The 17513-nt window shown below is 32.9% G+C and overlaps 1 protein-coding gene across 3 annotated transcripts in view; it reads left to right on the forward strand.

Annotated features, from left to right (window-relative positions):
* CSMD3 (CUB and Sushi multiple domains 3) overlaps positions 1-17513 on the forward strand; it is a 782968-nt gene that overhangs the window by 471347 nt on the left and 294108 nt on the right. For all 3 annotated transcript variants that reach the window (XM_072852006.1, XM_072852007.1, XM_072852008.1), the window contains one exon: positions 11526-11695. In XM_072852006.1, the coding sequence (XP_072708107.1) occupies positions 11526-11695 (170 nt within the window). The remainder of the gene's footprint in view (positions 1-11525; positions 11696-17513) is intronic.

Genomic DNA, 17513 nt, shown 5'->3' on the forward strand with positions numbered 1-17513 from the left:
ATGACTTAATCAACCATTTCCCCCCCATAAATATTAAGCCTTTGTCAATTTTGTGTTTAATTTATACACCATAATAATGAAATTCAAACAACTGGAGAGTAGAAATTCCTGTTGACCACTTTTATTGGATTCAGAAATGTACATATTGTTACTGTTGCTCATGTTTGGCATTTCTGCCAAAGTTATTCATAAGCTTTAATTCTTCTGATATCATATACACTTTCACATACACACAACCTCAACTGGGAACCAACCACTCTTCATAGGATTTGTGTTCAGCTTGTCAGTACAAGAATACAATACAGGAAAGACACAGATAAACTGGAACAAGTTTGGTGGCGGGCCACCAAGATGGTTGGAAGCTGGAACACTGATCCAGTGGCGAAAGGTGTGAGAAACATATCTTTTCAGCCTGAAGAAGAGACAGCTTCGCAAGAACCTGATAGCAGTTCTCAACAGCTGTGTAGAGATCATTACAAGGATGGAGCAAGGTTCTTCATAGTGGTTTATGACAGAAAGATGACAGGAAAACACATAAATTGAAATAAGAGAGTTTCAGACTGGAAATAAGTGAAGCCTTTTCACAAAGAAAATGTTGAATAGTGGAACATATTGCCCAAAGAGGTTTTGCAGTCTCCATCCTTAGAGGTTTTCAAGATCCAACTGGTTAAAGCCCTGAGCAATCTGCTCTGATATCAGGATTGAGTCTTCTTTGAGCAGGAGGCTGGACTAGAGACCTCCTAAGGTCCCTTCCAACTTGAATTTGCCTGCGTTCTTGATCCTATATCCTCTTGATAGGTATAGTTGCATCCCATGGGTCATGATATTTCTTCTGTTGTCTTAGTAAACATTCATAATGAATACCTGTGCATTGTTACATATCTTAGCTCTCTACTTTCACCTATGTCTTGGTCCTTTGATAGTACAAGTGTCATCATTTTTAACTCATTCTGTGGTCTCTTCATATGTGAACTATTTTGTTTTCTTTAAAACAAAACCTTGTGGATATAAGGATAGTTGAGTACAGAATACCCTTCCAGTAGGCGATATGGGTAATACTGCACTAGTCTTGGTCCCGTTTGCAGTGGAGACCTCCTACCACCGTTTTTGTTGACATGCATAATCAAAGCTTGTTTTGTACCCTCAATCACTGTCATAGTATCATGCCAATCTTCATGTCATATTGCACATTTGTGTAACTTCATGCAACAAAAAAACACTAGTATTCTGGATTTAGCACTGTTCTTAAATAATTCTGTATAATTCTTAAATAATTTTATATATTCTGAACACAGAAAAAAATATAGTTATGCTTTTGGACCACAGGGGCACCACATAGAACCTAGAGGACACACAAAAACATGTAATATTTGTTATAGACATGCTTGGGCTCATCTAGACAGACTTAGCTCAGAGCAATGTAGATGGACACCATACTTCACCATTTAGCCTGCGAGCCAGGGATCTCTTCCAGGATTGGATGCATTTAGCAGTGTAGACACAAGTAATGTGACCAAAGTGCTTCATTAGCATATGATAAAAGTGCTTCCATTCACATGATAAGAAATCCTTCATGATGGTCACAGTTCTTCTAGTCATGTGATGGGAGATAGTGTTTGAGGCCTTGAGAAAGAGTATGGGAATAAATAGGGTGTCAGAACAATTGGTGTTATCTATGACTGGTTCCTAGTTCACATGTTCCTGATGTTTAAGACTCTAAGAAGCACAGAGGTTAGGACCAATAAGAATGAATTTTTCTGGTGGTGTTCATGTGTCATTCATTGGCTGCAAATTGACTTTACAGTATTTTGGACTACTAGTAATCCCGAACTTGACTAAATTCAAAATCTGAAAAATCAGTGAAATCATAAATATCTTCTGAAAATTCCTTGAACAGGAAGAGACTGAATTTAATAGATTAACGTATTTTACACTAATTTTTCTGTTTCCAATGCTTAAAATTCAGTGTGATTTGGGTTATCAGATCCCTTAGATTGCTTGAAATTTGCCATGCAGTTAAATAAAATACTCCTCATTTTGGTAATATATGTTTATAGGTTTATATATTCATTCTCTAGTTTGGTTATACATATTTGTTATTTTCTTTTCCTGAGAATTTGACAGGATTCGTAGCACATTGATTTCATTTAGAATTAAACTTAACAGATTTTACCAGAAGTTTAATGCAAAGGTGACTTAAATGTGTTGTAACCCTTAACTTACAGACAAAAAATAAACAAAAATATGGTAGCTATGGCAATATACCTAGTCTATGGACTAGCCGTTTCAGATTCTCAATGAGTCATCACAGGATGGTCTTCTACTGTCTTTGCTGTATTTCTGGTGTCACGTACTGAATCAAAAGAACAAGACCAGCAACAGAAGGCATATTTGACAAATGTGAGATAGGCCTGCTTGACATGGTGCAGAATTTCTTGGAAATGCATGTCTACACTAGATTTCCAGTAGACTGAGAATATTTAAGAGTTAGTAATTATTCTCTCGGTAATATCTTCAAATACAGACAAAACCAAACAATACTGTCTATATTTCTGAAACCAGCTTTTATACCTATTTCATCATTGTGCCATGCATATAATAATGGCCAACTAAAGGTCCAAACTACTAACGATGCTGTCAACATTTGAAAATTCTCAGTTTGTATTATTACTCTCTGACTTATTCCTAGTATGGTTTTATTTCCTTTGCAAACTGAGGAAATAACAGATTGTGCTCTTCTGTATATTCATCTGTATACTAGGAAAACATCACATGTGCATAGCTGAGACATTTTTTATCTGGCCAAAACTCTAGGTAAATTATCACTCTTCTTATCTCCCTCTTTTACCCCCAGGCAGACATTCCAAGGGGTTAGCCCATCAGTTAAAATGGTCTTCTTTATGGCTCAGAATTTTATGTCAGCATTCACCCAATGTTCTAGGTCCTGTAAAGAGAAATAATAATTTTGATTTTTCATGAAAATTACAGAGAATTAATGGATAAAGAAGAACTCACTAACTTTTTTTCAATAAAACTTAAGAAACTGTCATATGAGATTCTATGAATTTGTCATTAGTTAAAAAAAAACTGTAAGAAGAAAAAGATTGTTAGCAAAGTGAACATGCATGCTAAAAATTGATCATATAATTAAATTAAAGTTTCAAATTTTGTATTAGTTCTATCTTGCTTTAATACGTTCATTACTGATCTGAAAGTGAACTCTATGATAGCAGTTGATTAGAATAGTTACAACCAGAAGAAAACTTCGAAGAACCTGAGAGACATAATAAACTAGATGAATGAACAGATACACTGTATGATAAAATGAACGTAAGGTTGATAAATACCGGGGGGGGGGGGGGGGGACAACAAACAAGAAGGCTCATTGCAGTTATACTTCTCAGGAATTCTAAATTAATGGCATTAAGCTAAGAAATTGATTTAAGAATCACTGAAAACAATAAAAATGATATGGTAATTCGTATAGAAGACTGGGGACAGAGACTGCTTGCAGTAACTTGTAGTTTCACCTGAAGTATTTCCAAATCTCTCTCCATAAAAATACTGTAGAGCTGGTAGGAGTTCAGAGAAGGGCTAGGAAGAAAGATTGTACACATCTTAATATAATAAGAGAGATGATGGAAGTGTTTTCCTATAATAAATGGCAAAAGTAAACTAGCTCAAGAGATTCAATCCTCTTTTCCATTAATGCAAGGAAAAGGGCCATTCAGCTGGAAATAATACTTTAAAAAAGTAGAACTGTTAGAAATAAATAATTTTCCCTTCAACATTAATTAAATTGTAGAAGTAGTTCTGGTCAATGATATAAAGAAATTTTAAAAGCAATTGTAGATTTAGGTGGATAACAAGATTATTTCAAATTCTTGCCAGAACATTTTTTAAGCATCCCTTTCTGGATACACAGAAGGCTAATGTGCTGAGTCCTGAAACACAGTAGCCAATCATAATAAATGCTAAACCAAATAATTTGCCAGTGAATCAGAAGCTGTCTTTCCTCTTCCTACTCAGAAGTTGGATAAATAAATGGTATATATTAATTCATATTTTTATTATTATTCAATTTCTGAAGATATTCTTTTTCAAAACTGAATTTGGAATTAAGACTTAATAAATGAAATTTTATAATTAAGAATTAATAAATGAAAAAGTAATGTTCAAATAGCTAACAAATATTGGTTACTGAATTTTTAAAGCTGAATTGCTCAAATGATGGCATTATCTGAATTCCATAGGGCTTGATGTTGTGCTGGAACAATTTTTATAACAAGTCTTTCTATATTTCTGTTTCTTTAGCTGCTTCTGTTAAATGACTAATAGCTTCAAAGTTGATAAACTGTTACAGAGTTAATACCACTATTTATAAATCCTGATGAACATGATAATTACAAATATCCACGTTCACTAATTACATGGTTGGTAGGGGTTCACACAAATCCATGTGTATGTCTTGTTTATATGTCTGTACATAATTCCTAATACCTTCAAGTTACCTTTATAGTAAATGTATGTATTCTCAATATAGTTAAGCATCCACTATATGATTCAGCTCATTTTGGGGTAGATGTCTGTAATCACTTGTGAATTGTATCACTTGTGTTTCCAGCATATGTATGGTAGTTTTAGTTAACTAACAAACAATGATAACATACTGTCATTGTTTTGATTCGATTTGGTTTGGTTTTTGTTGGCTGTTTTTTTGTATCTAAATGAATGTTCCTTTTCAATACATCTAAGCTCTGGATAGTCCTAAGTAATCAATACTTTCAACACTGTGTTAGGGGCATGTCTCTAGCCTGGGATACAGAGCACAGGTATCATCTTAAGTTTGTGAATATGCAGTTTGGTTGTTTTCATAGGGTTGTAGTGCCTCTGAACTCATTCTGATGCATTTAGAGTTCAGATGTCTCTGCCTAGTGCTCTTATAATTGTCAGTGCCATAGTTAGCTTACAAGAAGCCAGTTTGAATTTCCATGTAACTGTGTTACAGACGAGAACAAACAAGAGCAATTACAGTTGCTGTAAAGGAAAAATAATGAAATAAAAATAAACTTTTCTGATAATCAATACTGGAATGAAGATTATTAAAGATCTTTAATAATACTGTAATTCCTTAGTTTCATGCTTCCTTTTGATGCTTTATTCAAATAATAACCAAATGCATTGTTCATATTCAGCACACACGCTGCTTTCTTGGAATTACCTCTATTTCTAGTGAAATGTAGAAAGTCGTCTCTTTTATGCCAGGATTTCTCATATCTTTTTTCTCTCCCCTGCCCTCTTCCATTTTCTTTTTACTTTCCTTTTCTTTTTTCTTCCTTCTCTTATAAGGCTGCCCAATAGCCAGATTGCATTACCTTTCATTATAACTGTCATGTCAGAATTTATAACCCATAATTGTTTCTGTGTCTATGTAAAGAAGATAATCTAGTCTCTTCATAGCTTCCTAACTCTGTAGGGCCTTTTCCTCTGGCTTTCTCAGGGCCATACAATTTATTTCCTTAGAATTCCCTACAATTTCTTTCTGCTAAACCTTAGCTGGAAGACACTGACTTTAAAATCTTGTTTTCTTGTGCTTATATGCTACTTCCACTTATATTTCTCCTTATAACATTTTCTGACCATTTTTCTCAGTATGTCATAAACAGCTAAGTTCAGTGATGTTCTGGTCATACAGATTTCCAAGGAACTATACCCCTTACAATTATGAAAAGCAGACAAAAAAACATAAAAAATCTACAGGCAAATCCATTCATTTATGTCATGATAATTGCATGCTTCTCAGATAATATTGTATATGGATCTTTGCTGGTAAAGATTTTTGCTAAGTTGATAGCTTTTTTCCTGTTTACTGACGTAGCTTCTTTGCCAAGCTTGAGTTCAGGTGCTTTTCAGGGAATACCTAGGGAGTGAAAAATAGAAATGTCTGAAAGGTTATATTGTACGAGAGAAAAAATAAATTCAATGTTGAACTGAAGCACAGTTAAGTAACCAATGAAGTGAAAGTTCTACTGCAGATATGTCTGAAGTAATTGCAAGGTCCCTTAATTAGCGGGAGAGCCATTAGCTACCCTCTGCACATCTTATTCTGTATTGCCATTAGAGTCTTGCTGCATGGCTTTATCCATTTCTGTGCATAAACAAAATTTAAGGCAAAGGTTGTTTTGAATATTTCGGGTTTGAAAAGGTGTTCTTTTGCTAGTTTTAAATGAGTTTTCTTTTAATACATGGAATATTTTGGCAGCATGAATGCTCAGTTTAAGGATTGTAATATTCACTTGTAAATGAGTCATTGATTCCTCTCAGAACAAATTAATCCTAATCTTTCCTTTGTTTGTCAGAAGTAAATTTATTCCTTTAAATATTTCTCCTGTCATTTTTGAATATGTTGTATTTCTGTTATTTTATTCAAGGATAGGATATCCTGAACAAAGCAAAATACAACCACTGAGGGCTCACCATCTGTTATTATAATGCCATTATAATGTGATAAGCACTTTCTTAACATTTCTTATGTATTCTTATATTTTACATAAAGTTTTAACTGTTCCTGTTCACTGCGTGGAAATTTTCACTAAGTTCCAACAATTCTCAGGTTATTTTGTGTTTTGTTTTGATTTGGGTTTTCATGTTTTGGGTTTTGTTTGTTCGTTTGGGGTTTTTTTAATGAGAAAGTTATAGTTAGTTTAAAGGCAAATTGTGCACATTGGTTCTTTAAATTCTCCTAATATAGAATATGTATTTGTTTAATACATTTTACCTTGTTAATCTTAATGCAGAAGCTCATTTGTCATGGTGTTTCTCCATCCTCCTTTGGTCGGTTGTGGTACAGGAGCATATTGTTTAAAGAATATAGGACTCGTCCCCATTCTTGTCAGCTGGAGCTATTAATTACGAAAAATAATAGTAATAATGTAAATAATTGTTTCTAACAATTATTTCTTTCTTATTTGGCCATTTTAGTAGAAACATCAACCTGCTGTAAAATTATGTGTAGGTCTTAAGTACAGGACCTTCCTAAATCTGACAATAGTGTCTTTCATTACAACATAAACAATGCAGTCAGATAACAGCCAAGAAAGTATGTGCAAGTATATTGAAAGTAAATTTAATACACAGACAGCTAGATGAATCTTTCGATGTTCCGATCAGCTCTGATGTAGATGCATGTACTTCAGATGCATACTTAATAAGAAATTGCAGTTATTCATTTTTGGGTCTATGAAAGGAAATCTGGTCTTCTGGAACAGTATAAAATAAAAGTAAATAATACCACTATTCTTACTGATTGAAGAAGACAATGTTCCTCTCATTTTCTTCATCAGCATAGGGTTCCCTGTACTTAACTCTGTCAGGATACCAAAACCACCTGGAAAACTTTTGATGACCTCATAACTGAGATTATTCAAGAAAAGAATACTTCAGTTACAACTTAATCCTTTCAGGATTGTCTTGTTATCCTCTGTTTTGTTGTCTTGTTTTGACAAGAGTCTATTTTCTTTCTTACATCTGCCATCAGTTGAAGAGGTAGAACTTCTGAAGATTAAGTTTTATGAGAAACAGTTTGTTGAGCACTGAATTTAGATACACTTTCTGAAGTAGCTGTTGATTTGCAGTCTGCTACCACTGTTGGTTAAACATACAATCCTTTTTAGAATGCTTCCATTTACTTGCCCAGTCAAGCTTTTGCAATGCGCTTAGTCTCCTAACCAAGAGATAACATCTTTTCAAAATACAGAACTGCTATTTGTAGCTCTTATCTTTTGATTCCAAGGGATTGTCTTGAAGAAAACAATGGCTGAATTTCAATCCATAGCAGCATGTCACATTTATGTGTTTGATAATTATTTATGGTGAACATTTCATCAGCTGAATTGTGAGAAACCTTGCAAAATTCTCCTAATAGAGCATATTTTAAAAGAAAAAGCCATTCATTGAAGAATTGTTTTCAAATGGTTAAATTACCCAAACAGATGTATTTCATTCCTCAGTTAGAATAATAATGGCATTTTACATGATTACAGAATTTAAATACACTAATAAGCAATAGTTTAATCTGTTTTATTATGGAAATGTGCAATGAACATACATTCATAACTAAAAGCATAACAGTCATTTCTTATAAATAGCTCATTATATCTGTATTTTCCTTTCATTATTCTTCTTGGAGTTTTTGTTTATTTTCCTTTCTAATACTGAAATTATTCTACATTTCTGGTAAAGTCCAGAAACAGTGATTTACTTCAATCTTAGTGTTACATCCTTGTACGTTATATAAGGCTGAATTAAAGTTTTTGTGGAAACATAGCTAAATGTTGGAATATTTTCCCTATGTCTTTTTTTTTTTCTCCCTACAAGCAAATTGTGTAGGGTAGGTGCTAAGTTTCAGCTGAAATAAGTGGATTTAAAAAAAAAAACAAAAAAACTTTGTCATTAAAACAACCTGAATTCCATCTCTGTGGAATAAGGAATGTTACTAAAATGAAACATTAAGGCAGTGCAGAAATGTAATTTCTGATAACAGCTCTAAGCATGTTTTTAAAGGATGGTCATAGACTTTCTGTTCCTCTGTGATTTTTCCTTCTGAAATAGTGTTTTGTCCCTTCTTTTCTCTCTTCTATATTTCCTTTACACTTTTTCCCTTAATTTTATCCGGTTTGCTTCTTCAGTCTCTTTTTTCTGTCACTCACTGTAACGCCTGTTAAAATTCTTTTCCAAACACTTTAAACAAATTATATATATTTAATATTTGTATTTATTTTAAACTTAAGAACTCATTTAACATTTTTTCCCCTGACACTTGTTTACTCAGCACTTAACTGCACATAGAAATATTATGGTCTTTTGTGATTTATGCTATATTAGCATCAAAGAATAGAAGGCAACCATAGGCAACCTGAAGTTCCATGTAATTTTAAGTAACATAGCTGTCTGTTCGTGTTTACAAATAGAAGTGGAGATTGGCAGATAGAACTATTTATGGTATAGTTTGGAAACTCTTATAATATTAATCACATATCTTCCCTATTTGATTCTGCACTTATTCAGAATTATACTGCTGGTTTGTGTGTGTGTGTGTGTGTGTGTGTGTGTGTGTGTGTGTTCGGTGTTTCGTGGTTTATTTTTTTTTAAAGTCATAATTTGCACTGACAGGAGGCAAGTAGAGAAGCAAGGGAATAACTGTTGATTTTGTGAGAATCCCTCTGAGAAGTGTACAAAAGAAGCTACTGTTGTAGGCTGCAGTGCGTGCTTCTGTGGAACTGTAATTATGTAACTGAATGCTATGGGACAAATTCTTTTATACTTTGGTTTTCAAGACTACTGTTACTAAACTTGCTTTCTTGTCTGCTAACACAAGGGTTGAGATTGTATATAGAATCACAGAATGGTTTGGGTTGGAAGGGACCTTTGAAGGTCATCTTGTCCACCCTTCTACCGTGGGCAGGGACATCTTTCACTAGATCAGGTCGCTCAAAGCTCCATCCAACCTGACCTTGAACATTTCCAATGATGGGGCATCCACAACTTGGAACACAACATTCTTCCTCTATATTAAGAAAAGTACAATCAGATTGATAAATCTTATGACATGAACAATTCCCTTATTTTTAACAGAAAACATAGCATGGTTCTCAAGTATTAGTTAAAAATGTCCTAACAGTTGGCTCACTGCTGTGTTCAGATTTTAAAAAATTGCTTTGAATTACAGTTCTGACAAAAATAGAGTTGTTGAATCAACTTAATACCATAAATACCTTGGGCCTTTTGACTTTTCTCTCTCTCTGGAATGGGAAAGGATATCCCACAAACTTGAAATTACAATCATCTTTCTCCTATGTGTTGTAATTCAAACTGACCTATACATCTTCAGAGTAGCAAATACCTATTTATTTGAGAATAAAATAAAAGGATAGTCATGATCATGTGGACTAGAAGGTTTTCCACTTCTGCCTAGATTATGTGTATCCAACTGTTCTAAGACAAAGTGATGACACCTCAATTATTTGGGTACTTGTTCCGTATCGCTATCGAATTAAATGTAGTCATCAAGCATTTCTTCTGCTTTGATCTGTGTCTGACTTGGCTTTCTGCACAATATTTGTTTTAGCTGCGTACAGGCAGAATAATTAATCAATGGTTTTTTTGTCAATTTAATGTATATATTTTTGCATATAAAATATATATATTTAAATAACCCGGATTTCACCCAAACAAGTCTAGTGAGGGAATTATAATAATGCTAATAAACAATAATAGCTCTTAAAATAGATACCATAGGTTGCTTAAACATCTTTTCAAACCATTAGAAGAACAACATCGTTTTAGACAATACGATTTCTTATTCTGTGAAATTATAAACCAATGAATTTCCCATGTTAAAATAACGGGTGCATTCTCATGATACGGGGTAAAATAAATGTCAATAATATTGAAGTGATCCTGAAAACAAACATAAATCCTGAAAATTTAGTGTTACAGTTAAATTTAAAATTAATCTAAATCTATTAAAAAGAGAGAGAGTTCTGTTGTCCTTGCACTATAATGACCACATATCAAGCTAAATAAAAAGGGAAGGAAAGAATTGTAGTAGTTTGTCAGTGTTAATTTAAAATACCTGGTACCTCAATCCTAAAAATGTCTTAATTAAAATTATGTAAGTACTCCAAAATATGATAGTAAGTGAAAATTAGTTATTATTGCCTAATGTAGCATTGCCATAAGTTTTTATGTTTGGGGTTTTTTTGTGATTAAACTCAATTGCCAAAGTCCTCAATTATAAAGTTTCTTTTTTGGAATAATAACAGTATTACTTGGAAACACTTTCTTATTTTTATTTTTAACTCTTAATCTTAAACCTATTTTATTCCTTTTTCTTTCTTTTTTTTTTCCCTTGGGAATTACTATTTTTCTACTTGTTTATTAACAAAATTATTTTTTTCTATTTTTAGCTGGTAGATATAGCATAACTCTTCTTCTACTGTAATTTATACCATTGACTGTTGTTTGTTTTGGTAAATTAATATTAGAGAAAAATTATCTTTTTTCATCAATCTGTATGAAAATGTGTGTATCTGCATGTATGTATATTTATATGCATGCATGTATATATAAATATATACACTTATAAACTTCTAGAGTACTTTTACTTTCATTTAGTTCTCAAGTCTTTATGAATTTCTGTGTTGGAGAAGTAAAAACAAGTATATTTCCTCCAAAACAATATTCAAGAAAGATCCTTTAAAACATTATATTTATGGAATGTGCCATTAATATGTTTATAACTGTCCATATTATTTAACATACTTTTATTAAAGTATTGCAGCAATTTAGAAATATTCTTGTAGCCTTCAATCACTGTCATGAACATATATTTAGAACTAGATTTTAGATATCAATAAATGTTAATGATGTTGAAATAGGTTGCATTAACATTCCCATTATCACCATTACTAAAAATATTTATGTTTTCTATTAAAATATACCTTAACATTTTCTTTTACTTGCAGCTGAATGTGGAGCCTCCACGACAAATAATGAAGGAATCTTATTGTCCCCCAATTATCCTCTTAACTATGAAAACAACCATGAATGTATTTATAGCATTCAGGTACAAGCAGGGAAAGGAATCAATATTTCTGCCAGAACATTTCACTTAGCCCAAGGAGATGTTCTTAAGGTATGTATTCATGTAACTTATTTGTTATTTCTAAACTTGTAGTTCCTCATACCGTTGAAGTTTATCTGTTTGTGATAGTACAGTATCAGGTAGGTTTATATTAAGCATCTCTTATAAAATATGTATCAAAACCAGTTGCATTTCTAAAAAGTTAAAAATTACACAACCTGAGGTGTTTCCATAATCCGTTCCTTAAAACATATATTTTTCTGACCACGTATAATTAAAAAAGAGATTGAAACTGTAAACCAGATGTTGCCTTAATGTGTATTTGTATTCTATACTTAGTGTTAAATATTCATCAATTACATCTTTTGTAAATTGTTTTCTTCCTCAGTATCTTCATAACTTGAGCTGTGATCTAAACATAATAAACATTATAACCAGAAGCTTAATTTAATACATTGTCTACATACTACATTTTGTACATGAGGTTTACACTTTAAATGACTCTAATCTTGTGTGGTATGTAACATCTCCTGCAAAATAATAATCACAGCAATACATGTGAAGAGAATTTTTGCATTAAACAAAGAAATAATAAAGGGAAAAATAGGATACTAGAACCTTCCAGAGTTTTATAAAGCAATTTCACCCTATAAATTCAGTAGCATTTACTTCGATTTGTTCATAGATCTTATTACTGTATTCCCTAAAATACACATTTCCAGATGCATATATTGCTTAGCCAACTGCACATTTAAAGCTGATGATAATCAGGGTGAGTGTCTTTTAGCACATACCATCTCAATGCAATAAGATATCCATAAAAAGGATTAAATAATTGCCTAATTTTTCAGAATACTCATTTTAATTAAACTTGCCTGCCAGAAATCAAAGGAACAAGAGGTACCATGCCAATCATGTTTGATTAAAAAAAAAGTTTTTCTGCCATATTCTGCCATGTAGTCATTAAAATGAGAAGGATTATGGAGACATACATTTCTAAGAAACAACTATGATTCAGACTGGGGTTTATCTCATCTAACTTTAACCATCTGAGCATTAGGTTAGGATTTCTGTCATTACTTGTCAGACATAGGCACTTCCAAAAAGGGGTTAATTATACCTAAGGCATAACCAGACCTAAACAACTAATGTAAGGTGAAATCAAGCAGCAAGAAGAAAAAAAATAAATAAAATGGCTTTAAATAAAAATAAGTATTACGTTCTTCTTAAAACAAAATGCAAGCAAAACAAAATAAAGCAAAAGCTACTAGATACCCAGCATACACAGGTATGTTTATTTTATTTTGGCCTTACTGCGTACTTCAGAACCAAGTAGATATCTTCTAATTTTTACATTAATTAATACAGAAAGATTTAATTTGAAAGATGCTTAGTATTTATTAATATATAAATAGCGTGGGAAAAAACAAACAAAAAATCCCAGTTATTCAAGTTAACATTAGAACATCCAGATGATGTATGCAGGTATGTCATTGTAACAGTTTTGGAATTCCTTAATGAAGCAGAAAAATTAGTGAAGTTATGGTAAGATCTTTAAATTAACCAACATTAGCATAAGATTTGAAGTCAGGTCTTAGATTTGAACTTTAATCCTTATCCACCCAAATCACTATCCTAATATTTCTGTCCACATTTTTTATGCCCATCCAATAAAAGTATATGGCTGCATTTTCCTCAAGACTTTTTAGGTTGAAACCATTCAACTCTATTATCTTAGTGTAAAAGTCATAGTGCTTAGGGAGACAGCTACAGCTATATAAATATAAACTTTTATATAAATATAAATGAATATGAATATAAAGCAATTCAAACTTTTTTCTTCTTTTTTTTCTTCTTTAATCAGTTAACGCACATACAATTTTGAAAATATCTATGCACTTAAGATTCCTCAAGTGCTATTCCAACCATGTGCACTACAGATGTTTAACTAGAAAATGTTAACTCAGAGGCTTATAAAATAAAATTCTACTTTAATATTGCTACTCAATTAATGTGAACTTAAGCGTAATGCCAAATTAATTATAAATTGAGGGAGGCCACCACTCAGCTGTAAATGTCAGTGGCAGAAATATTTGCTGTGTTTTGCAGGTGTGTTAGATGAAAGTAATATCTAGTAATTTGTGTTTGTTTTTCAAGTCAGCAGCCTTGAATTATAATAATGAGCTGAAGTTCCTCCCAATCTATTAAAAAAAACTACAAGAAGTATTCTTTATTATGATTATCACTTTTTTCAGCCTATCTGACATTGTAGCAAGACAGAGGCGCTCAACCCTTAATATTGTGGGAAGGAATGATATCTGTGGAACCCATCGTGTCTCTTCTTGCCTAATCACTCAGATGAAGCTCTTACAAATTGTCTTAATCCTATTAGACTCTTTTTTCATGTGTTCATTTGATAAAGGAGTCTTGTTTCAGGAAATAAAAGCAGCAGTCACACATTCCAAAACTTTTCTCATGGAATCAATTCTGAAGTCGCCTGTTGATCCCTGTTATTATTGGTTACTCCTCATCTCCAGGACCTGAAAAAGAATCAGTGGAAGATTTGGTGTGTGACTGACTTGGGAATATGCCCGTTTTTTAGCATTAATATCTTCAACATCAGGAAAATAGTCTTGGTTATCCTCATTTTTTTCCTCTATTCTCTTAGACCGATTTATGTCAATCCCAGTAAAACATCTTTGAAGATAAGTTTGCAGGAACTTCCTTTTATTTTTGTAGAACTGGTGGGATGAATGAAAATGAAGACGAAAAAAGGGAAAATACTGCCTAATTTTCCTATTTTGCTGACTGTGGAGAATACACTTTTGGCTACAGGAGTAGGACTTTAGGTTTATAATTTAACTTTAGTTTTAAGTTAATCAATAATAGTCAACAAATGCTGTAAACCTATCTAATTTATATCACTACTTTGTAAATGTATATAAACATTAATGCCTTGACCAAACTCTAAGAAATCTCAGAGGTGAGTAAAGAATAATGAAGTCTTCTGGAATGAAAAATGGCAATGGAAGAAAGTTAAGTTAAAAAAAAAATCATCCAACCTTACAGCAAAATGCAGAGTGATGTACAGTGAATACACAGTTCCCTTTTAACTATGGAGGGTAAAGAATTCACCATTTGGAAACCAAGATATTTAAACAACAGTTTCCAGACAGGGGCTTCCTTTCCCCAAACACAAATGAAACAACGCCATAATATTTCACAGTTAAAGCTCAGTCTTTTAGCTACAGACTTCGCTTAAGAAATGGATAATGCATCTCTGTTCTTCAGAACTGATAGGTGAAAATGTTGGCAAATAACTTAATCGTACTTTGTGTAACTTTTTCTATCAGCTAATATTTTAGGTTACTAGAGCTATGCAGATAAAATTCCATTGAAAGTCTGAATAGACTGAATATTCTACTAAACTTTTGATATGCTGTTTAATCAAGTCATGGGGTCTGCTGCTTACCACATGAATTAACTGACCAAGCATCAAAGTTAGACCTGGCAAGCACTGTGATTGAAACAATGAAACAGCTGGACTGGGAATACAGCATTAGAGGGAAACAGCGTATTTAACATAAATAAATCACTGCCCTTACTGTTACTCCCCAGGCAGAGAAGAAGGAGTTCCCATTTATCAATTCTGAACTAGTATAGAACAGAGTTTTCAGAACATATAGTTTGTTTTTCATTTGCTTCATTTAGTATGCAATTCTCTTTTTCTCTTATTGATGTAACTGCTCTGGCTACTTACATTAATGTTGTAGTTGGTTTTTTTGTCTGGCTGGTTGCTTTTTACTGGAAACTATAAGAAATATATGTCTACTTTTTTTTGTACAGGGCTATAACCTACTCTTGATAGTGCCACATCTGGTTTTAATATTCATGAAAGTTTCATGAAGGCATATAAAGAATTAAAGATCTGTATAGTCACTATGTGCCAATCCATTTAATATTAATCTCAGAAACTGTATAACAATTGTTTCCTTCTTTGTAATTGTACCAATAACTGAGTTTGTGCGCATGTTTCCAGAATTCAAAATTTTTAGAGTAAATTGCCTATATGCGAGGCAGGGAAAAAGAATACATGGTTTTCAAAGTATGAGAACATTTCTACCTGCTTTTTTCCTCTGCTTTTGCTTGTAAAACTTGCTTGTAGTCTCTGATAGCTGTAAGCAAACCCTTTAGATTTGCACAGAAAGGAACAGAGTTGCCATTCTTCTACTTGCCTGAATAGTCCATTGTTAGTGGTGAACGCTTTATTTTTGTTGAAATCAGTTGAATGTAGAAAGGATTCTTTTATGTCAAAGATCTTTTAATATACTTATCTAATTTACTGGGGGAAAGGCATTTTTTGTTAAAATTGAAGCTTGAACAAAGATAATATGATTGTTTTCTTTATTTTCAGTAGATTTCAACATAAATAAAAATGTACCTATGCATGGTACTAATTAATGAGTAGTTTTCTGTTAATGTTAAAAAAACCAGACCCCCGCCCCAAAAACATCTGCAGGCAGATTCCATAAGTGAACCTAAAACAAGAGAGAAAGGAACACCAAGTATGAAAAGGACTGAGATGGAAAGAGAACATCAGTTGTTTGTGGGGATTTTTTTTTTCTTTTGTAGTCGGTTATGTGCTTGGCAGTATGTAGAGTGAGAGCTGATGTGCCAGATGAGATTACACCTATGTGGAAAAAATGTCTTTAAGAATTATTTTTGATATTGTAATGAAGCAATCTCTCCTTTTCTTTCTATTAAACACTCAGTGCAGCAACAGGCAGGTAACAGTGTGTCAGCAAACCAAAAAGAACTGGCATTAAGGGTCCCCTTCCCCTGTGCTTGGCTCAGTACTCTGTGCTCCTGCAAAATATGGAGGACTCAGTTTTACTGCATTTGTTTGCTGTTTCACCTGTGGGCCAGCTTTGAACTGTGTGCACGATTCAGTTTTTGAGGGTTATTTTGCAAAGACTTCGAAGGGAGGTAATGTTTGGGGCTTTTTGATAATTTGTTTCTTAAGAATCTCCACACTTGCTATCATAATCCTTTTAGCAATATCATCCTGAAAACATGAGTGAGAAACATATGGGCTCTTTTCTGTCTTTATATTAGTGCTTCTATTTGCATGTGATATAAATGATATTTTTGACAGGGTGTTGACAGCCTCAGCTCTGAGCTGCTGATTTCATGTTAGTTCTTCTCCTTATAAAGGCACAGATCTTCATATCCATATGCCTTTTATGTTTCAGTGGCAAATCTCAAAAATAGTTTGATTAAAATGCACAGATTTAATACATTCACTTCATACTATTCCCTTGCTAAAATTTTCTGAGTTAAATAAGTTAGCAGAAAAAAGCCCATTAATTTCCATTTATAATTTGTTGATAATGGAGCCCCTCGAAAGCTTAGGAAGTTTTATTTGTTCTCTAACTGTAAATGCAAACATAACCCCTCCTCCCCAAATTAAACATTACATCTATTAGTTCAAATAATATTTATGTAAACAGTGTTCACTATTAGCATCCTTCCCTATATAATTTCAAAATATCATTGGGACATGAAGAACATTAACACAATTTTCTGTGCCTTTGCTCGTCTTTATGAATTAATCATTTAACAGATCAGGCCTTTAAATAGCTGATAAAGATGGACCTCTGTTTTCCGAATAGCTTGTCACTGGCATATTCAGGCCTCATACAGTCAAGAATCAATTATCTTTGCATTAATGCTACAGGATGACTTTAACGAAAATGCATCCAGCCAAATAATATTTTCATAACAATTATTCTTGGCCATACATTTAGCACCCAAGTGCCATAAACCCAGATGTGCTGGCAAGGCCTTAAGAAAGAATATTCCTATATTA

The sequence above is a fragment of the Ciconia boyciana genome, chromosome 2 (assembly GCF_034638445.1).
Source record: "Ciconia boyciana chromosome 2, ASM3463844v1, whole genome shotgun sequence".
NCBI lineage: Eukaryota > Metazoa > Chordata > Aves > Ciconiiformes > Ciconiidae > Ciconia > Ciconia boyciana.